We start from the raw sequence: 27,235 nt of genomic DNA on the forward strand, positions 1-27,235 counted from the left end.
TTGGCAGGTTCAGGGCACCACCTCACCACATGATGTCCAGACTCACTGGGGCATCAAACCTCATCAGGAGAAGGTGAGCCATGAGGCAGCTGTGGTGGCCACAGGAGCCAGCGCCCTGCACGGCAGTCTCGAGCACCCAAACCCCAGAGCAGATGCCCCTCAACAGAGACCTGGTAGGGGAGGGTGGTGGCTGGGGTTGGGGATGGGTATATTGGAAGGAGCTTGCTGGGGGAGGAGTTGGGGAGGGGAGCAAAAGGGTGACAAAGGCCAGAGACAAGTGGTGGGGAGAGATGCTAAGGGAGAAAACCTACTCTGCAGACTTCCAGAAATGTCCGGGGTGAGACAGGCGGCGGTTTCGCTTTGGCAGTTTCTCCAGCATGTCCATGAGCTTGGTGAAGGTAGGTCTCTCTTCTTGCTCAAAGGCCCAGCAGAAGAGAAGAATGTCCTAAAAGAAACCAGTGTGTGGTAACTAAACATAAATGGTGACTTCCTGATTACTCCTTCGCACCTCATTGGGTCTGTCCATTTGTCTACTCATTTGCTTCACTTCCATATTTCTTCATCATCCATCCATCCATCCATCCATTCATCCATTTATCTATCCATCTATCCCTCCATCCATCCTTCCTTCCTCCAATACACTTTCAATGCTCGTTTAGCAAATTAGGTAGGTCCTATGCTAGAAGGCCTGGGAAAAATTAAAATCAACAATACTACTCAAGGAGTTTCTTGACATTTTTCTCAAAAGGGAGGGATAAAAGAGAATTCTGAGGTCTCCATCCACCTTCCAGTACTTATAAGTACTCTTCAAAGTCACAGAGGAAAAAAGTTACTTTTAGTAATTTCCTCTCCTGAGAAAGGAAACCTAGAGGCAGGTAACCCTTACAAACATACCAGGTAATTACATACTCCTTCCCTGACTTATCTGCCTTTGATGAAAAAAGAGGATTCTTCCTGCTGTGTTTTAGAGGAAGATTATCAATTTATATTCAGGCTTCTCTGTTTCTGCATATCTTGGGATCTGATTGATAACACCTCAGAATGATTATGTAGATGCAAATACAATTAGAACCATTAATATTCATGATATTTTAATGAATATCTTTCAAAAATAGAAAAAGAGGGATTCACTGGTTCTACTTGACTGAGCCATTCATTGCTAACAAAAACAAAAACAAAAACAAAAACAAAAACAAAAAACTTGGCCAGCTGTTACCGTGCCCCTGGTGGAAGGCACCTAAAATTGCAGGCATAGTGCAGAGGTTGTGACTTCTAAGCTCCAAACCTTTATCTGACAAGGCTGCAGGGCATGCTTTTTTTTTGGTCATCCTCTGGGAAAGCATTTGTAACCTTAACACACAGGAAAAATAAAGCCTAGGACTATGTCTGCTTCTCCTTGTGTCCCCCAGACCTGGCACTATCCCAGGACTTACCGAGATTTCTTTTCCCATGCCAATCTGGCTGAGGTTGGGTTTCATGCCTGTGCCCATTTGCCAGATTATTGCCTCTGCTGGTTGGGTCTTGAAAGGCCACTCCCTGGCATGGAGTTCATACCAGATTGTGCTGTTGGCAGATGTTGTTAGAGGGGTATTAGTGTGGTATGTCACTCACAACCCTGCACCTGCTCACCACACATACCCACCCAGCCAGCCCCTGGGCTGACCATTCTTCTCCCGTTTCTTCCTCATGGGGTTGCTATTTTGCCAGCTAGGACACGCTTAAAGCTTTCTTGATGTCTTAGAAATCATGCTTATTCCTGATTACCTTATCTGTTGCCTAAATTAAAATGAATCAAAACCTAGAACCTGAAGAGTTTAATATAAAGTGGCTAGGATCTCTGACCTCTATATTTGTAATTTTAGGTTACCATTGTAAGTGCATAATTAGGGATAAAGACAAAAACTGACTTACAAAAATGTTCTCTACAGTATTACACTTGTCTATAAAATTGAAAAAAGGAGAAATAACACAATTGTTCAATAATAGGAGTTGGTTGTGTGTATTATGGTAAATCTGTAAAATGAAATGAAATGCTATATTAATATTAGAGCATTTCAATGAAATTTTGCTGACATGGAAAAAATGCTCAATATGTAATTTTAAGTGAAAAAAGCAGGACATGAGACTATATGTGAGATATGATGTTATTCTTTAAAACCATTATATATGTATGGACAAGAGAATAAAGTGAAACAGCCAAATGTTGACAATGGCTAATTCTGGTGATAGCACAGGATTTTTTTTTTCTTTTATACTTGTGTTTTCCAAGTATGAACCATCCTGTGGAATGTTGGAAAGAAAAAATAAAAAAGATTTGAGTCAGACTGACTTGGGTTCAAGTCCTAATTTTATACCATACTAGTTAAGTACTATAACACTGGGTAGGTCACTTGACTTCTCTGAATATAGGTTTCCTTATCTGCCAAATGAGAATAATGATATAATTGCAGTGGAAAAATGTGTCTAGGATGCTGAATGCCAGAACAACTCGGTGATATAAAATAGTTCTAGAGGGACTTACTATGTTGTCATCTGTTTTATAAATCATGGCATTATAATGAATGCAGAAAGGATGGCCCAGTGACTATGCAGGGGGTGTTGGGCCAGGTGGTGCATAAATGATGAGGTAGGTGTGTACAGCAGTGAGGACCATGGTGGGAGGTCACTGAGCTGTACCCTGGGGATAGATCTCAGTTCTCTAAGAACAAGATCCCCAACTCTGGAAATAGCCGAAACAATCCTAGAAAATGATCTTTCCTGCACTCTAGGATAACTTATGTAAATTTGCTTTAAAGAAAGGAAGCACTCTGTTGTCCTCTTTACTGATCAGGGGACTGTGTCAAACGGGCTATTCCTAGAGCTTTATTTCTCAGCTAGCATCTTCTTTTCACCCGACAACCTCACACCTCTGGGGTGGGGAGGGCTGGTGATGCTCAGGTGCTGGGATGTTGAATTAGACGGTCAAGAAGCTCTCAAGAGAAGGTGCTAGATGACTATAATTATCATAATAAATAATAATGTGTATTGAGTTTTTACTCTATGCTAGACACTATTCTAAGCCCTTGGCTGGGGGAAGTGTGTTCACTAGGCCGTTTTATTCTGATGCTCTGATTACTTGGGGCCTTGCTGACCCTGGAGGGACTGCCTCTCCTAGGCTGGCCAATTCCCAGAGAGAGTAAAGAACTTACCTGTGAGTGTGCCTTTCACATGCAAATGAAACAATCCAGAGCCCATACCCTCGCCCATCTCCTTTAAAGGCTTTCAAACTCAGGGCCAATATTCCTCAGTCCTCACATCCCAGAACCCACTGAAATTATTCAAACCAGCCAATTCTAAGCCTGCTTATGCTGCTTCACCTGCTCTTTCCCAAGAAAACCACAATAAGGCTTTTTGTTCACGTTTTCCTCCCACTTCCTCTGCCTCCTGACTGATCTGGTGCTTCCCTTGTGACCCTTGCATGGTGTGCTGTGCCCTCTTCCTTTTGGGAACTGTGAGTAACAAACAGTCTTTTCCATGGCGATTTTTGCCTGATCTATTTATTGGCCTCATCATCCCTGAATAATAATAAAACCTACATTTTAAAACAGGAGGCATGATTATTCTCTGCATTTTACAGATAAGGAAACTCAGGAGGCTCAGGAAGGTTACCTGTCTTACCCAGGATGACACAGCAAATAAGAGGGACAACCAAAGTTGAACCCAGTCCACCTGACTCCAGAACTGTGCCATATATTGCCCCGGGAAGCTTATCCTCCACCCTATTCAAGAGTCCTTTGTAATCAGGGAAGTCCTTTGTAAACTGTTTGGGGGTGCAACCTTGCAGTTGATGGTGGGAGCCTGGCACAGGAGGAACAGGAAGACTGCATGCACCACTTGTGTGAAAGGGGGAAGGGTGCCTTTCAGGAGTTTTTCCCTGTGCTGGATGCCTTACACTCAATCCTTACAATGCTTCAATGGGTTTTCTTAATCTTGACTTACAGGTGAGAGACGTAGGGCTTTGAGTGCCGAAAATTACTCCCAATTCCATTGGGGTTCCATGGTTAAAACCAAGTTCAAGCTCTGGAGCTAGGATGTTCCAGGTTTGAATCTCAGCTCCACCACCACTTACCATAGGGCAAGTCATTGACCCAGTTGGGACCTCAATTTTCTCACCTGTCAATTGGGAACTATACAATACCTGCTTCAAAGGGGATTTATAAAGATTCCAGGAGATGATGCACATAAAAAGCTTATCACAGTGCCTAACATACTTTTAAAAGTTTACTTTTGTTCTAAGTCATTCCTGAGCATGAGGTTCCCAAGCAACAAGATGCACCTAATTGGCAGGAAACCCAGGATGCCAGGTCCTTCAGAATTCAGCAGTGTCAGAAATTAAAGCCTCATTAAAACTTACTTTCAAACCTAATTTTCAAGAGAAATTCACTTCAAGGAAAGAAAAAATTGCTAAAGATGAAAACAGCAGTGGAAAACCAATTATTTACTTTGGTACATTTTGTTAATTACATTTTTTTCTTTTGCTAAATTTACACTAAAAGATATCAACTTAATTATTGCAATTTGGTTTTAGATAACAATATCTAAATAGATAAAGATTGGAACATAAATGAATCAGGGCAAGTGACAGCCTCTAAAGGGACCCAAGCAACAGATGTGGAGAATTCTGATCTTCCAGAAAACAACCTCTAAGCGGTTTACAATGAGTCTGTATACTGGATCTTATATCTCCAGCATCTAGCACATAGTGAGCATCTAATGAATAGCTATTGAATAAAATGAATGTATGAATGAGTCAGGTAACTCGTCATGACCACATAACCAGTTCTAAACAGGCACGCAGGTTTGTTAGGGTCATTCTTTCTACTACACCCCACTCAGATCCATCCAATCTCACCCAGAAATCCAGCCACCTTTGCCCCTGAAGACAGGTGTGCTGGCCCTTCTGGAAGCATTGAAGGAAAGCTTGGGAAGTGACCTCTGCCCAGGCTGTGGCTCTCGAAGGCCAGGGTGGAGCCCACCTACCCTAGTGCAAAGACGTCAGAGTGCTTGGAGAAAGGGAGCTTGTCTTCCTCCGTGTCAGGGGACAGCTGGCGGATGATCTCGGGTGCCAGGTGGCACAGCCAGCCATTCTGGATGCGCAGTTTGTCCTCCCGCCTGGAGAAATAAAGCACAGAATGAGCTCCATTCACAGCCCAGGGAGGGCCAGTCCTCCTAGCACTGAGCCCAAGTCCCCAGAACCATCTCTGCAGGACTTTTTGCTTTCCTCCATTGAGCACTGCCTGACCTTCTCCTGGAGGCTGAGACTCAGTGAGAGAGAGATGCAATACCCAAGCCATCATCGGGTCCCATTGCCTTGGAGGCACCCATCTTGTCCATCTTCACTCGACAAATACAGTCGATTCTTGATACTCATGATAGTTATGTTCTATAAAGTCACCATGAACACTGAATTAGTGAATACTGAATCCTTGCTCCTAGGGAAAATATGTACACATATACATCTCATGTAGATTATAATCTTAAATCCTAAAAACAACTCATCCTAGTAGATTCTATTTTCTTTATTTTACCAAATAGAAAATGGGGTTGAGAAAGTGTTAAGTGGCTTGCCAAGGTGGCCCCAGTATTCAAACCTCATCCAAGGGCCCCAGAGTTGCAGCTTCTAATATGACCTTGCATTGTCCCCTCTGTCTCTACACTCTGGCATCTGTGTATGAGGCTGAAACAGGAAAACAGAGAGATACCCTGTTCGACCTCCGCTAGAACATGTGTATCAGGTAACTCAAATCTGTCACCACTCTGCATGTCTGTGAAAGACAGCAAAGGCGCTGTGGGTTCTGATTTTGGTATTACAAATAAATTTCATTAAGTAGGCGAATTTGCAAATATGGAATCTGTGAGTAATGAAGATCAACTGTATTTATCAACCACCAACTGTGCCTAGGTTCTGTTCTCAGCACAAGGGACATGGCAATAAACAAGACCGACAAGGTTCCTGCCCTCCTAGAGCTTGTGCTTTGATAGGTGAAGGAGGTGATGAATTAATTAGATAAATAGGAAAAATGCAGATAGTGATTAGTGCTATACAAAGAATCAAAATAGAGGAATGTATCAAAGATAAGAAGAAGCTTACTGTAGGTAAAACATGAGCTAAGATCTATATGACATAAAGAATTGAGCCATATGAACAAAGAGAATATTCCAGGCAGAAGGGAAAGCTAGGACAAAGGCCCAAGGCAGACTGCATTTGGAGTGTTCTAGAGACCTAAAGGACACCAGTGTCATTGAAACATATCATGCCATCCTATGTATCAAAATGTGTACAACCAACTCCTTGCTGATGAGCGTTAGGTAGCTCTCCTTTCACCATTATAAACAATGCTGCAATGAACATCTTTGGGAGATACTGTGAATATCCCCCTTCACCCACATTGATGGCTATTCCTTAAGTTAAATTCTTAGAATAGGAAGGAGGTTGGCTCCCTCCTATACACTAAGTCCTTAGCAAGTCAAAGCTTTCCATTTGGGACTGAAACCTGAGCAGATTTCACCTCCCACGAGATTTTCTCTGATTCAAGACTCCTAGGAAACGACTAGTTAACGCAGGGAAGTGGACAGGAGTGGGAGAGAGTGTGGATATCTCGAACCATCAAGAGTGAGATCATGAAGGACTAGAGCCTCTTGCATGAAGGTCTGTGTGAGGACCCGGGGCTGGCTGGAATCTACAGTTCTTCCAGGGTGGGATTCTGAGCTGTGTGAGGTGACACACTGCTCCCTTAAATGCAACCATTCATATCCCATAATCATGATTTTTGCCATATCTAAACACTTTCAAGAGCAGTGTTATCCAACAGAACTTTCCATGATGATGATGGAGACAGTCTCTACCTGTGCTGTCCGATATGGCAGCCACCAACCACCATGGCTGTTGAGCAGTTGCCATGTGGCTCGTACAACTGAAAAAGCAAACTTTTAATTTTATTTCATTTTAATTAAAGTTAAATTTATGTAGCCACACATAGCAAGTGGCTACCAAACTGGACAACACAGATCTAGACTATAAAATGAATTTTTTTTACTTAAATTTATTTTAATCGGTCACTTTTTAGTATGGCCATATGAAACTAGCACTTTTCTAACACACATGAAAATTAAGATAGAAAATGTTTGTTCACATCCTCCCTAAAATTAACTTGCAGACCACACTTTCAGACACACCGGGTGAAGGAAAGAACCCTGAATGAGACTCCAGGAGCTTGGCGTTCAGGTTCCGGGACTGCTGTGACAGTCACTATTCCAGAACTGCGGTTCTCCAGGCTTTCTCTCTTCCCTCCTCCGTTTCACATGTGAACATAGCACCCATTTCGACATAGTCAAATTGTGGTAGAACTCCAAACAAGGCTTGTGAGAAAAGAAGCAAAGCTGAATAATTGCCTCTATCACAACTTTTCATTGTGTCTGGATGGTGACAGCACAGGTGTGCCAGGCCAGGACATTGGCCATCCTTCCACCTCCCCCATCCCCATGTGAGGAGCAAACTGGAATACATGCAACAGAAAGCAATGTGTTCATATGGACAGTATTAAATTTGTTCCAGTTTAGGATATCTCAGCCTTGGCACTACTGTTATTTTGGTCTAGATCATTCTTTGTGGTGGGGCTGTTCTGTACATCATAGGGTGCTGAACAGCATCCCTGGTCCCTACCCACTAGATGCCGGTAGCACTCCCTCCCACTGTTGTGACAACTAAAAATGTCTCCAGACATCGCCAAATGTCCCCTGGGGAGGAAAATAGCCCTGGTTGAGAATGACTGTTCTAATTTATATAAAATAAGGAAATGGCCCAAATTTCAGTGTTTCAGCATTAGTAACAGAGGACTTACTCCTGTATTCTAAGCAAAGGACATGACGGAACATATCCTCTGCTAGAAAACAGGACTCAAAGCCACTAGCAAACCCTTGAGCTGGCAGAGTTGGATGAGTTCTTGCTTCTAGAATCAGAGACACCTGCAGAGGTTTAATGACCCACCTGTTGCCAACTAGCTGTGAGACCTTGAGCAGATCTGTGTTTCCATTTTCCGATCTGCGAAACGGGCACATTCATTTGGACTTCATATGGCTATTGCAAGGATTAAAATGAGATAGTGCATGGCACAGGGCCAGTGCCACATACATATGTATGTACATGTAATTTTTTTATCTTGAGGAGTCAGAAATGGAGTTGAGGCTAGAGCCCTAAGTAAGAATGTCCTCCTTCCAAGGAAGAGAGGCCTTGGCATGGGCCAACCAATATTCTCCTGGCATGACAAGGACACTGGGGGTGAGGAGCGCAAATTCTTCTGCCCAGAGGCCTAGCTTCCTGGTCCCACCTCTCTCCAGATGCCCCTGTCACCTTGTCCTGCCATATTGGGTTGGTCAAGGACTGGCATCATGGGGCCAGGGGAGGTAGAGGAGCAGTGGCATTAAAATAATCATCAGTCTAGGGTGGGTGTGGGCAGATGCCTGGGAGGAGGCCATAAACCAGGCCAGGCGCAGACGCCCCAGGGTGTCCTGTTCCCATGGTGATGGGCCCATTGGTGACAAACCCAAATCATCTTCATTATGGTTATTATTATGATTAATAACAGGCTGCGAGGGGCTGACACAATACGCTGGCATCTTCAATGACACCTTTTCTTGACAATGGCAGAACAGCTGTATGCCGGGGTCCATTTGGATGCTCAGGACACACTCACTTCACTGGATCAACCTTTCACCCCCTCCCCACCCCAGGCCCAGGAGGTCTTCCCCGCTGGGCAACAAAGGCTGTCAACACCCCAAGCTCTAACTGAGGAGAGGGCAGGAAGTCAAGGAACTCCTGCTGAGTGCCTACTGTATGCCAGGTTGTCTATCTCACTTAATCCCCATAAACCCACAATCTGAGGGATATAATCCCTGTTCTATGGATGAGGAAACAGAGGCTCAGAAGTGACCTGCCCAGAGTCTCAGAATAATAAGTGACAGAGCTAAGATCTGTTTGATTGCAAGTCTTCAAAATCCCAGAGACTAGACTCACCACGACTCTCCACGAATTCCTGGAGAAATAGCACCATCAGGGAGCAAAGCCCTAAACTAAACCCTTCTCACCTCTGTCCCATTTAATCTTCCAAACAGCCTTATGAAATAGGTACTATTAGTGCCTAACCTCCCTCCCCCATTTTACAGGTGAAGAAACTGAGGCTCAGGGAGTCAAATGTGCGTTAAATAAAAATAAGTTTCTGTCCTCTATTTCGTGGTATTATGAACAAATAGTGTCCACTCCCCCATTCCTGCCACCATTCATAAATTGAAGCCCTAACCTCAATGTGACTGTATTTAGAGATAGGGCATTTAGATAGGTAATTAAGGTTAAACTGAAGTCGTAAGCCTGGGGCCCTAATCCAATAGGACTGGTGTCCTTATAAGAAGAGGAAGAGACTCAGAGATTCTCTCTTTCTCTCTCCCTCTCCACGAGTGCACAGAGAAGAGGTCACATGAGGAAACAGCAAGAAGGGAGCCATCTGCAAGCCAGTAAGAGAGCCCTTACTGAATTTGCTCAAAACTGAATTTGCCAGCACCTTGATCTTGGACTTGCAGCCTCCAAAAATGTGAGAAAATAAATGTGTATTCTTTGAGCCACCCAGTCTGTGGTATTTTGTGACAGCAGCCCAAGCTGACTAAGACATACAGTAAACCCTCACTAAATATTTGCTGACTGGCTGAATGAATACAGAAACAAGGGAACTTTCAGGCCTGTCTCCTGAGCACTGACTTACCCTGCTTTCAGCAGTGCCCTCAGCCTGGCCAGCTCCTCTCTTTCCTCCTTTAATCCAGGCCCGAGGCTACCAACCAGGGCCATGGATGTCGTGTTCAGGGGGTGTCTCCTGGTCCTTGGCTGCTGTATTGGGGGCTCCAGTCTGCACTTGAGGCACTTACTGCCTGGACACGCTTATCACAAACAGAAGGCAGGAAACTGTGACCTGACCCCACAGGGGAACCTGTGGAGCCCCAGGGCTGCACTGGAGGTGAATATTAAGGCAAGTCTACTAAATGGGAAAGGTCCTGGATTCATGGGGTACCCCAAGAGTTCCACCTCCCTGTCATGGTCCCTGTCATGGCTATGGGACTGTGGTAGATAAATGAAAGATGGCTACACAGTCTTTGCTGTCCCTCCCATTGAGGGGTGGAGTCTAATCCCACTCCCCTTGAATCTGCCCTGGCCTTAAGTGACCTGTGGTAGAAGGGAGATGTTCTAGGACTTTTGAAGCTAAATTATTAGAAGGTTTGCAGTCTTCCCCTGGATCTTATCAACATTCACTCTAGTGAAACCCAGTTGCTAAGAAGTCTGATTAATGAGACCACCATGATGTGAGGAAGCCCAATACAGTCATGCAGACAGGTTTCATGGAGGGGGAAAAGGAGGGGGGCATGAGAAAGAGAAAGGGAAGGTGAGAGAGAAAGGAATAGAGAGAAAGAGGGAGAGATGCCCCACCAGTCTCCCAGCTGTCCCAGCCACCCCAGTCCAGATGTGAGAATAAGGAAGCCTTCGGGTGACTCCAACTTCAACCCCATCTACATGACAGCCTGAGCCCAAAAGCTCAGCTGAGCCCAGGGAACCCACAGAACCATGAGAGATAATCACAACTTGTTTAAGCCACTAAGTTTGGAGATGGTTTGTTAAAGCAACAACGTGTAACTGGTGGGACCAGTTAAAAGCACAGGAAGCCACTGATACCTGCTTGCGGGTAGCTGAGAAATGTGCATTTCTTGTTGGCAGCTGTGGCTGAGGCCCCCTGGCCTCTCCTGATGTTAACTGGGTTTGTGTTACAGCCAGGCTGAGCAGGGGTGGGGAGGGGGTGCTGTTTGGACACTGAGGCCAGAAGCCACTGCCCTTGACTTGGTTGAACTCCGTTCCTGGTTGGCATCAGGTCTCCATGAGTGAACTAAAGGAAAGGATGCTCACATAATTCCATTTCCTTTTCTCCCTCTTCTCTTTTGTGGCTTCAGAAAACCAAGAGTCTAAACAAAGAAAATCAGGGGCCCTTTGCCCCTTTCCTCCCCTTTCTCCTCCACTGGCAAGGAGAAAAGGAGAGAGGATGCACTTGCCACCAGGAGGGAGGAATATCTGGGCTTTTAAAGAACCAGGTTAAAGAAAACACCTGCTGGGCCTCCTTTTGTCTCGATGCAAAAACCTGGGTTCACAGTGATGTCACCAATTGCCTCCTTTCTCCTGATCCTGGGGCGCTGGGAAGCAGTGGATGTATAATTCCCCTACCAGTAAACAGGAACTTAAGTGCTGCTGGGGAGTCAGAGGGAAGAAAGAATCCTACCCAATCTAGCCCTCCTGGCTTCCTGGGTTCCATCTCTCAGGACTCTCTCCATCTGTCTATTGATCTATTTCTTTATTTTCTGCCTGCTTATTTTCCTATCTAAGGCACTGCAGATAGTTTTGGAGATGGTGGTGAATTCTTTTTGAGTGGAGTAAAATCTGAAAAAGAAACTGAAGCTTCTGTTTGTTACCGCATCACACTGAAACAGCTCCATGAAGTTTCGCTGAATTTCAGATGGTGTGACTTGAATTCAAGATACTACGAGTATACAGCACAGATAGAATTCATTCTGGGGGCCCTAGGGTGTATTGCAAAGAAATCAGTGGTTCTCCAAAGCAGCTGAAACTGAAATAAAATGAGAGAAATCATGGATGTGTTTCTGGAGAGAGGCAGCATTTGTTATAAGATGCATGATTAGAAAAAACACACAGGGGTGTGTGTGTGCATGTGTGTGTGCAAGCACACACTCCAAATTAAAAGTCACAAGAGTAAGCCTTAGGAATTATGGGTTGTTTATTTGAGATCAAGCTGTTTTTCACATGGTCAATTCCATGTGGCTTGCTCTGAGGTGAGCGGTGGCTGAGAGTTAATTACTTAATGAGAGTTAATGATTCTCCTGGGTGATACTAGGAGGTATATGCAAATTTATACTAATTACAACAGCTCAGCAGCAGTGACTATTTGTAGAGTCTTGATGTGCACTGTGCTGGGTGCTTGATGAGTGTTATCCCATTCTGTCTTCACAAGGGCCCTGAGAGGTAGGCATCATCATATCTACCATTTTTCTTGCAGACAAGGAAACAAGTTGCACAACTTGACTAAAGTCACAGTTAAGTGGCAGAGGCCACACGGCCCCAGGTGGGTGTGACTTTAAATCCCTTGCTCGTAACTGTTCTCCTGCTATATTAAAATCTATAATTCCTAAGAAAACTTTGCGTGAAGGCTCATGGATGATCCCGACTTCTAGATGAGTGCCTGGGGTAAAGGGAGAGTCCTCCAGTTAAATTTAAGGCCAAGTGTTTGAAGGATTTGGGGATGTTCTGTGCCCAATCATGGGCACCATTTGCAAGACAGGTGAGCAAGGTGCTGCCCCCATGGGAATAAGAGCATGACCTTGGCATTCCTCACCAGCATAGCAGCCTAGCCACTCAGCTCAGTGACTTCTGGCCCAACACCAAGTCTGTCACTAAAGCTATTCGGGATGACTTCCCACCCCCAACTGGTCATCTGTCAAGAACCCCTCTGGGCCCTTCACCACCTCTCACCTGCCAGCCTGAAGCACCCCGGAAATGCTGAAGAGCCCAAAGTCTGTGATGACCACTTTGCCGTTGTCGTAGAAGACGTTCTTTGATTTGAGGTCTTTGTGAAGGATTCCCTTGGCGTGGAGGTAGCCCATGCCCTGCAAGGAAACGGGGAGTTGCCAGAGAAAACCTACACACTCACTGCCACCCTGGCTGGGGTTCACACTCCTTGCCTCACTGACTTGCCTCCCAGTGAGACCACACTCAACAGTGGCAGAGCCTGAGGTCCGACCATGAGCTTGGAGGTGGGGTGGGAACGGGCAGGGCCCCCCAAGTCTCAAATCTGCTACCACCCTCCAGCCACTGCAAAGCCTTCTCCATTTAGCTTGTCTGATTCCTGAAGAGGAAACAAAGGAAGATGTCCCCAAAGGGAAAAGAGCAGGGACAAACCTGGGATGAGGTCCCCATCCATCTTCCCCCACTTCCCCTTTAAAAACAAACCCCTCTGCAGGAGACTTGTTCCTTACATCTACATAGCCTAGGCCACTGCAGGACATACAGTTCCTCAAGATGCATTTCATGACCCAGTGACCAAGAACACAGGGAAGAGTCTACTGGAGGTCTAGCTCAAGGGCAACATCTACAGTTGTTTTCATTGCCTTTTTGAGCAGTCCCATCTTCCTGCAGCTCAGTCCTGACACTTCCAATGGGAAACAAAAGCCTCAGTACCACAGACTAATATGGCATCTGCCAAAAACACAGGATGTTGTTGTGGGTTTTCATCCAAAACAACACCCCACAATATGATGCTTCTCAGCAGCGTGGAGAGATGACTTGCACTCATGGGAATTCAAGGGCTCAGGGGACAAGGGATCCTAACCAAGAGAATTGAGCAACTTATATGTGTCACCTGAACCACGGCGATGAGGCACCAGATGGACATCAAACATTGGCAGACCATTCCTATTGGTTTTATCTAGGCAGGATTCTTACTTACACATGGTCTGGTGTTTTTCAAGTCAAGTCTAATTTCTTTTAAGTCCAGACTGGTGGTTTGAATCCAGACCATGAGTCTCAGGAGCCCTGTAAGGCTTCTCAGGAGGGGGTTGGGGTTTTCTGAGGTTCAGGTGGGAGGCCCCAGAGCCTACTGTACCTTCACAATTTCTTGGGCAATCTGCCTGGTTTTGTTGACATCCAAGACAATCTTGGCATCCCTCACCACAGAATAGAGTGTTCGTCCCTTGCAGAGGCTGAAAAGCAAAAGGACAAGATCAATTATTGGCAGTTGTTAAGAAGAGGGTGGCCCATGACAACTCTTACAAGTGACAAATAATTGAGTGGACATGTGGACACACCACTATTGTGCCTACGAGATAACAGGCCTGGGACTGGACCTCAGACCTGGTTCTGGGATGGAGATCTGGAAGGAAGTTCTTGTAGATTCTTTAGAAACTTCACCAACTGGCTGGCATGCAAGGACACTGCAGAATCTACCCTAGTCCAGAAATCCGTTTGCCATGTCCAGTCTGTCCCAGAGTCTCACAGCTGGAAAGCTGTGTATAAACCAGCAACTTGTGAGTCCTCAGACAACACTCAGACAGCACTCTGTCGGCCATTCATCCCAGCTGCTCCCACTCACCGGGAGTCGCCAGTGTGCGGGGACAGTGATGAAAGACCAGCAAAGCCGTAGCTGATGTGCACTAAGCATCATCAGCAAACGATGCATTCAATCCCTCAGACAGGGGTGTGTCAGCACCAATAATACTGCCCCAAACCAGACGCCTGTGTAGATAGAGGGTTTTCAAACCATTTTCAGCCTCATTGAATTCATTTCAACGACCAGCGGTTTAAGATGAATGACAGGATGAAAAGGGGCATTATGCAATGAAAGTAACACCTTGTCATTTAGTCACCTGCGTGCTCACCCATCCTGTTCCTCTGCAGGGAGCCTAATTCCCGGCACACACAGAGCAAGTGCTCAAGAAGCACCACTGAATGAATGCATGAATGAATGAATGAATCCTAGATTCACCATAGCATCCCCAGCCCCTAGCACTGTGACCAGCTTACAGTATCCAGTTTTGGCTGAAGAAGAATGTCATTATGAAAATAAATTTTTATCTATGTCAAAATCACAGCTTAAGTTTTTTCTTTTAATCTTTGATTTTGTTGCTAAAATATTTTAGGTATTTATGGAGCCCCAGTTGTATAGTGGACATTGCTGAGATCGTATTTCCTGTGGTTGAAACAAAAATGCTGCTATCAGAGGGATCTCAATTCAAATCCCGTTGCTGCTCCTTCCTTCCTATGTGTCTTTGGGTAGGTTACTTAACCTCTCTGGGCCTCAGTTTCCTCACCTATCAAAGGAAATTAACGATACTCACCTCGTAGTTTAGTGAAAGGATTGAGTGAGATAAAGAGTTCATTAAAGTGCCTGGCACCTGGAGAGAAGTACAGCACAGTGGTTAGGAGCATAGAGGTCTATACTCAGACTCTATGAGGTTAGGATCCTGATCTGTCATTTACTGGCCGTGTGACTCTGTGACTCTTAACCTCCTTGAGTCTCTGTCTCGTTATCTGTAAAACAGGGCTGACAGTTCTTGCTTTGAAGAGTTATTAGGAGAATCACATGAAATCAGGTGTGCAAAGGTGTAGGTACCTCTTCATGCCTAGCACATAGTAAGTGCTCTTGCAATGTGGCTATTATGAGAGTTAATAAATGACCAATAAAATGGTGAACATGCAAACTTGTGCAAGTATATATAAATGATACATTTATACACATAACACATTCCATCTGTCCATCCATCCATCTACCCATCCACCCTATACCCTTCCAAAATGCTACCTATAAAACCACCCATGCCCTCTAAGATTGATTTCTTCACCTGCTTAAGGTGAGATTCCCCAGGATAACTGACTCACAGGGGGCCTGATTCACCTGTCCAAGGTCACCCAGTAAGTTGGCAGGAGGCGGCCTTTGATGACTCAAGTCTGCTCCCCTACTCCCACCCCACCCCCCACCCTTTGCTGTCCCAGACAGTGTGTTTACTGTGGCTGCTGAGGAGAGGTGGAGGAAGGGTAGGCTGAGCAACCAATTAATCCACACTGACATTTAAATATTCGAGATGGCAGAGACTGTGGGTGGATTCCCTCCCCTGGATACTTCGTTCTTGAACAGCCACCTACACTCATTACAGGCCAGAGCCCAGAAAGCACCCTCCCCTGCAGACGGCAGAGCAAATAACCACAACAGGCTCCAAGAATCCCCGTGTCTCCTGCTCAGGGTAACTTCATGAAACTTGCAAACATCAAATTTCCATGCCTTGTCTTCTTTCCTTGCTCACATCCTCCTTTCCAGCAGCAGAGGCTAAAGTCTTTGCTTCTCTCACTACCCTATGGCCCCTGGAGCTGCTGGACAAACCAGCACTGACTGTGGAGTGTAAATTGGTACAACCACAATTTGGCACATCTACCACAGTGAAACATACAAATAATTCACGACCAGCAATTCTTCCCTAAGTATGCACCCAACAGACACAAATACTCATATCCACCCCAAAACATGTACTAGAATATACTAGAATGTTAATAGCAACCCATCATAATAGCCCCAAACTGTAGCCAACCTGCAATGGACCGAATGTTTGTGTCCTCCTAAAGTTCATACGTTGAAATCTCAATCCCAATGTGATGGTATTAGGAGGTGAGGGCTTTGGGAAGTGATTAGGTAATGAGGGTGGAGTCCTCACAGATGGGATTAGTGCCCTTATAAAAAAGACCCCGTAGAGCTCTTGTGCCCTCTCTCTGCCATGTGTGGATATGACAGAGGTGGGCAGCATGCAGCCCAGAGGAGGGACCTCACCAGAACCCAGCCACACTGGCATCCTGATCTCAGACTTCCAGCCCCAGAACTGTGAGCAATACGTGTCTGTTGTTTATAAGTCACCACTTATAGAACTTTGTTATAGTAGCCCAGATGGACTAAGACACAACCCAAATGTTCATCAAGAGAAGAACGGCTACATTGTGATATATCTGTCTAAGAAAATACATTCATACTGTACTATATAAAAATAACCAAACTACTCCTAACAGCAAAAAGTGTGGATGAAGCTCACAACATAATATTGCGTGAAGGAAGTCAAACACATAAGACTACTGAACAATTCCATTTATGTAAAGGGTAAAAGCAGACAAAACTGCTACTAAAAGTCAGCACAGTGGGACTGTGTGTGTGTGTGGCTGGGGGAGGCTGGAAGGGGCTGGGGCAGGTGATGTGCTGTGTTTTCATCTGGGTGTTGGTTCCATGGCCATGTACTTAGGGAAAATTCGTCAGTCTGCGCTCTTACGATCTGGACACTTTTGTGTATGTTATCCTTCCAAAAACATTTTAAAAAGTTAGCTTCAAAAAATTAGTGAGAAAAGGATGAACAATTAAAGAAAATCTAAATCAACACTGATACCCAACGTGTTCATTTCTAAACTCTTCACATAATGAAAAGTGTTTGCAGATGGGCAGTGTCTGTAGAGAATTTGGGGCTCCAGGCCTGGCTGTGCCCACCCAGGTGTTTATTCGGGACTGAGATGGAGACAGGGCCAGCCCCAATCGGCTCACCTACCAGCCTCTGGTAACCACCATTCCACACATAAGTGAGATCATGCGGTATTTGTCTTTCTCTGCCTGGCTTATTTCACTTAACTTAATGTCCTCTAGGTTCATCTGTATTGTTGCAAGTGACAGGATTTCCTTCTTTATAAAGGCTGAATGGTATTCCATCACATATATACACTGCATTTTCTTTATCCATCCGTCTACAGACATGTAGGGTGATTGCATGTTTGACTATTGTGAACAATGTTGCAGTATGAACTTGGGAGTGCAGATGTCTCTTTGACACACCAATGCCATTTCCTTTGGATATGTACCCAGTAGTGGGACTGCCAGAGCTGGGATTTGAACCCGGGCAGCCAGGCCCTGGAGCTTATGCTAAGATCTATCTTTTGCTTCTTAACAACTTTCTGTGAGCCTCTGGCACGTCACAGGCCCCCAGTAAATGGTAGCCATAATATCACTATCACCATCACCTATGGCAATGAAGATTAAAGAGTCTCGCTGTCCTCCGCAGCAGAGTTAGTCTGGAAGACAATAGATGGAGTTTTCGTGGCTCAAGGACACATTGAGTACCCCTCTGGCTTCAGGGGCAGTAGGCACACGCATGTACACATACACACACGAGTGCAGATGCACACACACACACCTCTGTCAGTATCTCTCTGCAACAAAACTCATGTTTCTCCAAGAAGAGATACAGGGACCGGGCATTTCCCATCTTATCTGCAGGCCTTTCTCTTGCCCTCTCTGCCAGCCCCAGCCTCAGGCACTTCCTACAAGGCTGCCCTTTGACCCCATATCCCAGGCAACACAGCCTTTGGCCAAGAAGGCACTGTGGGTATAAGGTGTTTATTGCAAACCAGCTTTTAAGAGGTTTGTCAGAAACAATGAGACAAAACCATTGAGAAGGTTTATGTTGGAGGGCTTCTGTCCAAGCTAGCTCATTCTGCCAAGACAGTGACTGGGATGGAAATCTGAATGCCAGTGGCAGGACTTCCTTTCCCTCCTTCAAACTTCTCACAGTCGAATCCACAGACCCAGGCTGGTGGGGAGCGAGGGTGGGGTTGGAGGCAGCCACTTCTGAAGACTGACAGACTGGCTCATAGCCCAGCTCTGCCACCCTAATCCCCCATGGCCTTGGGGACTCTCTGTGTCCCACCAGGGCACAGTCTCTGGATCTGTAACCATGGATGTGGTTGACTGGATAATGGCCTCCAGAGATGCCCACACCCTAATCATCAGAACTGTTGAGTACCACACATGGCAAAAGGGACTTTGTAGATCTGATTGAACCAAAGCTCTTGAAGTGGGAAGATTATCCTGAATTACCCAAATGGGCCCAATGTAATCACAAGTGTCCTCAAAAGTGATGAGGAAGACAAAAGAGAGTGACAGAGGGAGATCTGAGTAAGAAGAAGAGGTCAGAGTGATGCAATATGAGAAAGACTTGACCCACCATCACTGGCTTTGAAGAAGGAAGAAGGGGCTGTGAGCCAAGGAATGCATACAGCTTCTAGGAGCTGGAAAATGCAAGGAAACAGATTCTCCCCTAGAACCTCCAGAAGGGACACAGCCCTGCTGACACTTTGATTTTAGTCCTATGAGACACATTTTGGACTTCTGACCTCCAGAACTGTAAGATAAATTTTTGTTGTTTCAATCCACAAAGTTTGTGGTGACTTGTCACTGCAGCAATAGGAAATGAACACAGTGGGGCAATAAGTACCATCTTGAGGGTGGGCATGAGGGTGAAATGAGATCTGGCCCAGCATCTGGCCAGAGAGTGTACTCCTTGAACTTGAATTAGCTCCTATTATTGCTAATAACATTACCACTAATATTATTGCAAATAACAATACTCTCCTTCCTGAATGACCCCAACTGCCTCCTCACTGCCCCAATTCATTCTCTATCCAGCACTCCAAGTGAGCACTTCAAAATGCAACACTGACCAGGTCACTGGCCTCAGCAATGGCTCCCCACTGCTCTCTGGCTAGAGCCTCAGCTCCTCCAGCACCCAGAGGTCCTGAGCAGGGCTGGCCTCTGCAGACTGTTTGACCCTCTCCTTGTTTGACTCTCCCCTTTGTTCACTGAGTTCCAGCCACACCTGTTTCCTCAGTGTGCAATGCTCACCCCACCTGCCTCAAAAGTCTCCAGACTAGGTTACTTCGTCCATAGGTCCCGAAGTACTGGACTCTACCTTTGCAGCACTGGTTGTAACTGGACAGGTGTAGGCTGCAGTCTCTGATTACAGACTGTCTCCCACTCCAGACTGAAAGCTCTACAAGGGCAGGGACTAGGTTTACCTGTTGCTTCTACACCCCCATCACACATACAGGTGCTGAACAAATGAGTGAATGGATGCAGAGCTACAGGCTGCTTCACGTGGCCAGACCTCCTCTTCCAGAATCCCAGGGAGTGAGATCCCCATCATGGCATCACAACCAATAAAACAAAAACAACTGCTTGGGGGTCTGTGTCTTCACTCTTCTGTGCTTTTTAGCTTGTGGGCTTGTTTTTAGCGCTCTAAGGGGCTCTTATTGAGGTCAATGGTCCATTTGGGGTGCGGGTGTTGGGCTTGCAGACATGCTTGGTCTTAAATTTGAATGTCCCTACACAGGGCACCTGTGGTCTCCTCTGCCACAGTCCTCGCTAACATATCATACCTGGTCTACTTCTTGCATGTACAACACCTGCCTAGAGGGCCGGCCCGTGGCTCACTTGGGAGAGTGTGGTGCTGATAACACCAAGGCCACGGGTTCGGATCCCTATATAGGGATGGCCGGTTAGCTCACTTGGGAGAGCGTGGTGCTGACAATACCAAGTCAAGGGTTGAGATCCCCTTACCGGTCATCCTTTTCTACAACAACAACAACAACAACAACAACAAAAACACCTGCGTAGACCTCATAGGTATTTAAGTACTAGGCCAGTGGTTGACAAACTTGAGCAGGCATTAAAATCCCCTGGAGAGCTTGTTAAAACAAAGACAGCTGACCCCTCCCCTAGAGTTTCTGATTCAGGAGTAGGGCCTGAGAATCTGCATTTCTAACAAGTTTGAAGGTGATGCTGATGCTGGGGGTCCAGGGACCCCACTTTGAGAACCACTGCTCAAGGCCACTCTCATTTTACTGAGGCACAGAGATCATCAGTTGAGTTCAAAATTCATTTATTGGATGCCAGTGTGGGCCTGGTAGTGTTCTGGATGCAGGAGATACAGTGCAAGACAGACCCAGGCCTTGATCCCACTGGGCTGTCTAGTAGAGAAGGCAGGCAACAAACAAGCAAGCAAATAAATGAGAGTTCAGAGAGGTCACAGTGCTATAAAGAGAGCAAACAGATTTATTGGATAGAGCGTGGAAGGGGCTGGGTGATCACCTTTAGCGAGGGTGGTCAGGGAAAGCCTCTCTGTGAGGTAACCTTTATGCCTAGAGCTGAATGGAGAAAGCAGCAGCCATGTGAAAATATGGGGTATTGAGTTCCAAGCTGAGGGCCCAGCCAGTGCAAAGGCTCTGAGGTAGGGCTAAGTGTGGCGTGCTTGAGTAACACAGCAAAGGCAATATGGCTGGATTCCAAAGAGCAACCCCCAGTGACGCCTTTCTCAAGTGTTCACCCTCCAAGCGAAAGACATAGCTGGGCGGAGATAGTCCTCGGCTCTGCCTGATGTGGGCTCCAAGGCACTTGGTTTCCAAGTCAGCTGTTATTTAAAAACACTCTGGCTGTCAAAAGGGATTTACAACCCCTCTGCTGTTCCCTCACTTTGAAACACTCCGCACTTCTCAAAGCTCAAATCCCACTTAATTGTCCTGTGCTTTTTCCCCTCCCCTGAGCAGATAAATCACATTCCAAGCGACAAGTTGTGCTCTCCATCAAATTCCAGCCTCAGGCAATCTTTAACTTCCAAGTCATTCGTGAATCTAACACCGAAGATATTAAACCTTGGGACTCTGGGGCTTTATAATAAAAAAGGCCAGGTTAGCTTCCTATAAAAATGGGAAATGCCAGAAAGCAAGTGAGAAATGCCAGCCGTGTGCCACCTGCTTCACGCAATGTGCATCCAGGAAATGAAGAGTTATAGAGGTCCATTAAGCCAGGGGTTGGTTGGGGAAAGCTCACATCCTAGCCAGACAAGAAAGATGACAATGGCCTACCAGGTATCAGAATATGCACGGCCAGAGCTCAGCTGCCCACAAGAACAGTACTTAGCTTTTGCCAATACCTGCCCTCCCTGCCCTCCTCCAGACTCTGATACTGCTGCAAAGCTCAGAGAAGTGGGTAGGTCTTACTGTATTCTCCCCAGAGCTGGTTCTGAGTTCGCTAAGTCAAGAAGCCATTCAAGACCTTGGAGGACTGAGATGTGGGGTTCTGCCCATGAGGGGTCCCTACCATCCCTGACTGTGGCTTCACGCTGCTGGGCACCTGGGTACCATTCCACCCTCTGGGATCTGGGCTTTATAAGGAGGGCATATTCCAAAGCCACGTGCAGCCAGCTGGGGAGGCGTGGGCCTCCAGCTCACTGTAGGAAACTGCAGGGAAATGGCAGCCGGCGTTTTTCTGTTTCTTGTTACACTGAGTGATCCAGCCACTGTCTGGGACCTGCTCTTCTTGACGCTGCCCAGAGACATCTGGGATATGCTCTTCCCCCATCCTGCATCTTATTTTTCTCAGCACCTCCTCAGTGTCAGACTGCATATCTCATTCAGTATTCCTCACATTGCAATCATCCCAGATCCACCAACTTGGATTTATACGTTTGCCAGATCAGCCAACTCATATTTACCACTTGCTCACAGTTTTCTTAAAATGTACTGCATTTGAAAAACCAGTGTATTTTAAAAAGAAACTTTCTATCATTGCCAGGTGGAAAGCCAGAATCCCTATCCCCAAATAATGTGAAAATAAATACAGTGAAAACAAACACATTAAAAAGCAAAGGTAAATCCTAGTTTGGCACTGTGGCCTGCCAAAGGTTCTAAGATGGAGGGCTTCTCTTTTTTTGCAAAAAAACAAACAAAAAAAGTTCAGCAAGTAAGGGTTAGAAAGGTGTTAAATACTAGCACCGAATGGAGACTTTCTCTGTAATATCACAATGGTGTTTGCAGGTGACAAGACAGAAGGGCCCATTCGTTGCTCAGATGAGCTGACATTCTCATGGGGAGACAAACAATAAGCAAACAAAATCATTGCAAATTATAATTAGGGCAACGGAGAAACAAACACGAGGTGCCTCCCATTAATAGAGTAGTCGGGGTCGGCATCTCAGGAGGAGCAGCGGGGGCCTGTTCCCGCCACATCATGTGGTTTCAGGGCAAAGACTCTGGGCTGGTCTGTGACAACTTCTAAGCAAATGCCCCTTATCAAATCCCTCCGAGAAGGGCAGGCATCATCCTGTTGAGGATGATGACCATCTCTCAAGGGCCTACCAGGGTGCCAGGCACAGTGGCAAAGGGTTTCCAGGCACCATCTTATTTAATGCTTTTTATCACTCTGTAAAGTGGGTATGATTATTCCCATTGTACAGATGAGGAAACTGAGGCAGGAGCCCACACTACAGAATCAGAATAACCCGAGATAAAATTCTGCCGCTTCCTGGCTGTGTGATCTTGGGCAAGTTACCCGAAATCTTTGGAACTCACAGTGCTTTGTAAACTGTGAGGTGAGGGCACAGTCTGAACCAAACTCATTCTCCAAGTAGCTCAGCCTTGCTTTGAAGACTCCCTGGCTTTTATTCTTTGAGGGCAGGAAGTATTTTTTGCTCCTGTCTTGTGTACAGGTATGTGTGTGATCTATATGTCCAATTTTATTACCCACTACCTAGCACTACTTGGAAATTAAATGAGATCAGGTGATAGTCTCTGTTTATGGAGCTTTCTCCTACAAGGCACTGTACTGAGAACTCCCTTCCTAGGAGGGGAGACACTATTTACAAATGAGGAAGTTCATGTGCAGGAAGGTTACATAACCTACCAAGGGTCCGAGAGTGAGTAGGCAACAGGGTCAGGATTTGAGTCCAGGTCTGGAATCTTCACATCTTTTCAGGATTTCATAAAATCCAGGGAAAAGATGATTTAGCAGAGGAGCTGACCCCTGGTTTAGACTGCCTGACCTCTGAAACCCTCATTTGTCCATTGAGCTCAGCTGAGACCCCCACCCCTTTCCAACTCCAGGCCTTTCATCCCACCCTCCAAATGCAATGCCAGGCCATGTTAGTCTCATCATCCCTTTGCTGCTTCTGGTTGGGAATTCCCAGTTGAAACAAGCAAGGCGGGCTGAAAAAGGCTAACCCCAGAGGGTCTTCAGAGCTCCCCGATGCATCCTTGCTCACACTGGCTGGGCCCAGGAGAGGAGCTCAGGAAGTGTTCCCAGAATAAGTGAATGGATGAACAGAGGAACTCCCTACCATCTGCCTTCTTATGGATAAGGGTCGCATGTCCACCGTAGCTAGGGAGCACTGTGTTTAGTGCCAGGGCAAGGCTTTATTTGCTGTCTCAGCATATGAAATAGACCATAAGCCTAACCTAGATCCAATTAGCAATGACGCTTTCAGCTCTCCCCTGCACGAGGTAACACAAGGGACAAAAAGACCAAAGAGACCCCTGGCCCGGCCCTCCAGGGCTGGATATCGAAATACCATGAGTTTTTGTGGTTGGCAGACCAGAACCACATTTATTTTTCAGCTGAAGGGTAAACTGAATTACAGACTTAAAAATATGTACATATATCACCTAATTTATATGCATCAAAAATCCACAAAGAGGACAGACCCCAGAGTGTTAGTGGAGCTATCTCCAAGGATGGGATTGGGAGCTTTACAAGGTTTTGGGGACTTTTCTTCTTGCAGCTTATCTCTCTTTTCTAATTTTTCTCCAATAAATACATGTTACTTTTGTAAATGGAGAAAAAAGGAAAAATGAAAGGAAAAAAAGCACCTCTGAGTCAGACTGAAGTGAAACAAGACACATATGTTTACTCTACAGACAGTTTAGAAAATATTGAACTGGTGAGAAACTGAAATGAGAAAGGACAGTCTGAACCAAACTCATGGTCCTAGTAGCTCAACCTCGCTTTGGACACTCTCTGGCTGTTACTCTTTGAGGGCAGGAATGTTTTCGTTTCTGTGTTTTGCACAGGGTTTAGCACATTCTGCACATGGCAAACGCTTGGTGCTTACTAGAAAGCCCAACAACATTCTCTCCCTAGAAAAGTTCAATCCCTAATGAGGAAGACAGAGTTTACCACTTGATTTTTGAAAATAACTGTGTAACTGGTAAGAGGAGAAGGGGCAGGCAGATGAGTGGTGGTTATAACCCCCCAAAATGGCTGTGTACTGTCCACCTGTGGGCCCCAGAGGGTGAGAGAGGGGAGGCTGAGGACACAGGACACTGGGAGGAGGACCTGTGAAGGCAGTCAGCCAGGGTGGGGGCATTGCTCCCCCTGTCACTGGGGCTGAGCCAACCAGAAACCTACTGCTCAGGTCTGATCCTTGGTGAAGGGAGATGGGGAGAAGGGGAGAAGAAAGAGGGGGAAGGGATTCCTAGGGGATGCTGGGAATGCAACGGAGCATGGAACCTACCTGGCCATGGTGTAAGAGAACATGTATAGGAGAGAGGACATGCAGAGACATGTATAGAATTCTGGTTGTACACTAGTGTTAGAGATGACTGAGTTCACCCTCTTCATGGAAGAGATGGGGAAATCAGAAGGCAAAAGGGGATGGGATTTCCCAAGGTTGTGAGAATATTTTGTGAGTGGCACAGATCTGAGTTCCAGCCAGGGAAACTAAACCCTAAAAGGACATTGAACACTTTGAACCATTCTTCTCTGCGTTGGGAACTGGGTGTGGTCAAGGCCAAGTGGATTTTTCATTCATTCACTTGCTCATTTGTTCATTCATTCATTCATTCAACCATTCATGCATCCACGAATGTGTTGAGCTAACACTCCCAGAGCCCTATCCTTCCAGGTTCTGTGCTAAGTTTGGGGATACTGAGTCTGGCAGGCAGGAAGATATTATACAAGAAAGCGCCAGCAAGTGTCACAGGTACAGGGACCAGGCTCTGCTTGGGACTAAATTGGGCTGATTAGGGAGAAGGAATCAGAACTAGGTCTGGTGCACATGCAACCATACAAGGGAACTGATTTGCAAGCCTGTGTTACACAATGGTGGACACAGGCCAAGCTGCCCACTGCTGCCCCATCGGTGAAGGACATGCCCAAACCTCACATACCATCACTCAAACGTGGAAGCACTTGTCTAGTCCCTGTCATACAACTTTCATGTTTTTAAGTCTTCTCGCTTTTTCTCTCTCCAATTTCCCGCCCAACCCCCTACATCACACCTACAGCCTTCGCAGGCAGCCCCCGGGTACTAAATTAGCTGAACAAATGTTCGTCCAAGTGAGGACAATCCCAAATTGCTTTAAATGTCTTCCTTACAGACTACTGGTGTGGACAGGGTCACCAGGAGAAAATGACCTAACCTGCTGCCACCACACAAAAGATAACTGTAGGTGGATCAAAAGCCATAGGTGTGACACGTCAGTGCACATGGGTTTGTACGTGTGCATTCTTGTTTCTATAGGTGTATGTCTGTGTGCATGTGCTTATGCACACATGAACACATGTATATACATGCAAGTGAATGTGTGCATGTTCGTGTATATGAATGCAGGTGCATGTATGTGCATGCATGTGTTTGTGTGTGCAGGGATCTCTGAATTTACGTGTATACCTAAGTCGATGTACGTGTATGTCTTTTGTCACCAGAGTTGAGGAGATGGCAGGTACCATCATGCCAACTGCAGAACTGGCCTCTCTCATACCTCAGAAAGCACTCTGGGTCTGCATTTTCCCTTGTCTTTGACATGCTCCAACAAGAAAATCAATTCTTTGTCTGAAAATTAGAAGTTCAGGTTGTCAGGGGTTGGGGGAAGTTGGGGAGTGGGAGTAGGGAGCGACTGTTAATGGGTATTTTTTATTTTTTATTTTTTAAGGTAATAAAGTGTTCTTAAATTAAATTTTGGTGACAGCTGCACAATTTTATAAATATACTAAAAACCACTGAACTGTATGTTTGCTTTAAATGAGTGAATTTTATTGGCATAAATTACATGTCAATAAACAACTTTATAATTGTTGTATATATAATTTATATATATAATTTATATGTCAATAAAGTTGTTTAAAAAAGAAAAGAAAAGGAAGTTCACAAAAATCCCAAACTCACTTCTTCCTGTTGTATTTGCTGAGGAGCCCCGGGCTGGGAAATAGGAGGGAAAACCCTGATTTCACAGCTCTGTCAACCAGGGAAGGAATTTTTCCCAGTTTCTACAACCCATGCCTCTGCTGGCCTGACAAAAAAAATCTGTGTTCTTTGCCCTCAAAGCTTTGCAGATAGGAGCTGAAGGACCTAGAGCATTTAAGGAAGGCTGCCCAGTGTCTGCAGTTATGCAGCACCATGTGACTGGCTCTGGTCAAAAGTGACCCCTGTCACTTCCTGATTGGGGTACTTTAAAGCCCATTGACTAATTTCCAGTCTCTCTTTTCTCATGCCATTGTGACCAAGGAGGCTCCATGATGACATGTAGAGCTACAAGATTGGAATAGCCTGGATCCCTGAGTAACTTCATGGAAGAGAGATGCCCTGGAGGATACCCAACGCATAACAGACTTTACATGAGTGAGAAATAAACTTTCTGAGCAAGCCACAGAGATTTTAGTGTTGTCACTACAGCATGAGCCTATCCTACCCTGACTAAAGGGACATGTGAAGAGGTTGGAACACTGAAAGCACTCAATAAGCATTGGCTACAATAGTTGATTAGTGGACTCCAAAATACAGAAGGCCATGAGAAGAGAATATAGAGAGAGGGACAATAGCAAAATCAACAAAAATGAGATTTTGTAGCTAGGGTCAAATATCCACAATAAACATCACTAGGGAAAGCAAACTTTCTGAGATGGGAGTGGTAATTTCCCTGGTGGTGAAGAAGTATGGTTCTTTTCTAAATGCTCACCGACAGCTCCATTTATAC

General features: G+C 45.6%; 1 protein-coding gene across 1 annotated transcript in view; it reads right to left on the reverse strand.

The window, feature by feature from the left end:
• Positions 1-307: 307 nt before the first annotated feature.
• Positions 308-27,235, reverse strand: part of KSR2 (kinase suppressor of ras 2) — a 418,923-nt gene continuing 391,995 nt past the window's right edge. Inside the window, exons 15-19 of the mRNA XM_063087289.1 lie at positions 13,740-13,836; positions 12,611-12,744; positions 5,020-5,151; positions 1,434-1,563; positions 308-445 (exon numbers count right to left, since the gene is read on the reverse strand). Of these exons, the coding sequence (XP_062943359.1) occupies positions 308-445; positions 1,434-1,563; positions 5,020-5,151; positions 12,611-12,744; positions 13,740-13,836 (631 nt within the window). The remainder of the gene's footprint in view (positions 446-1,433; positions 1,564-5,019; positions 5,152-12,610; positions 12,745-13,739; positions 13,837-27,235) is intronic.

Source organism: Cynocephalus volans, chromosome 2, assembly GCF_027409185.1.
Source record: "Cynocephalus volans isolate mCynVol1 chromosome 2, mCynVol1.pri, whole genome shotgun sequence".
In the NCBI taxonomy this organism is placed as follows: Eukaryota; Metazoa; Chordata; class Mammalia; order Dermoptera; family Cynocephalidae; genus Cynocephalus; species Cynocephalus volans.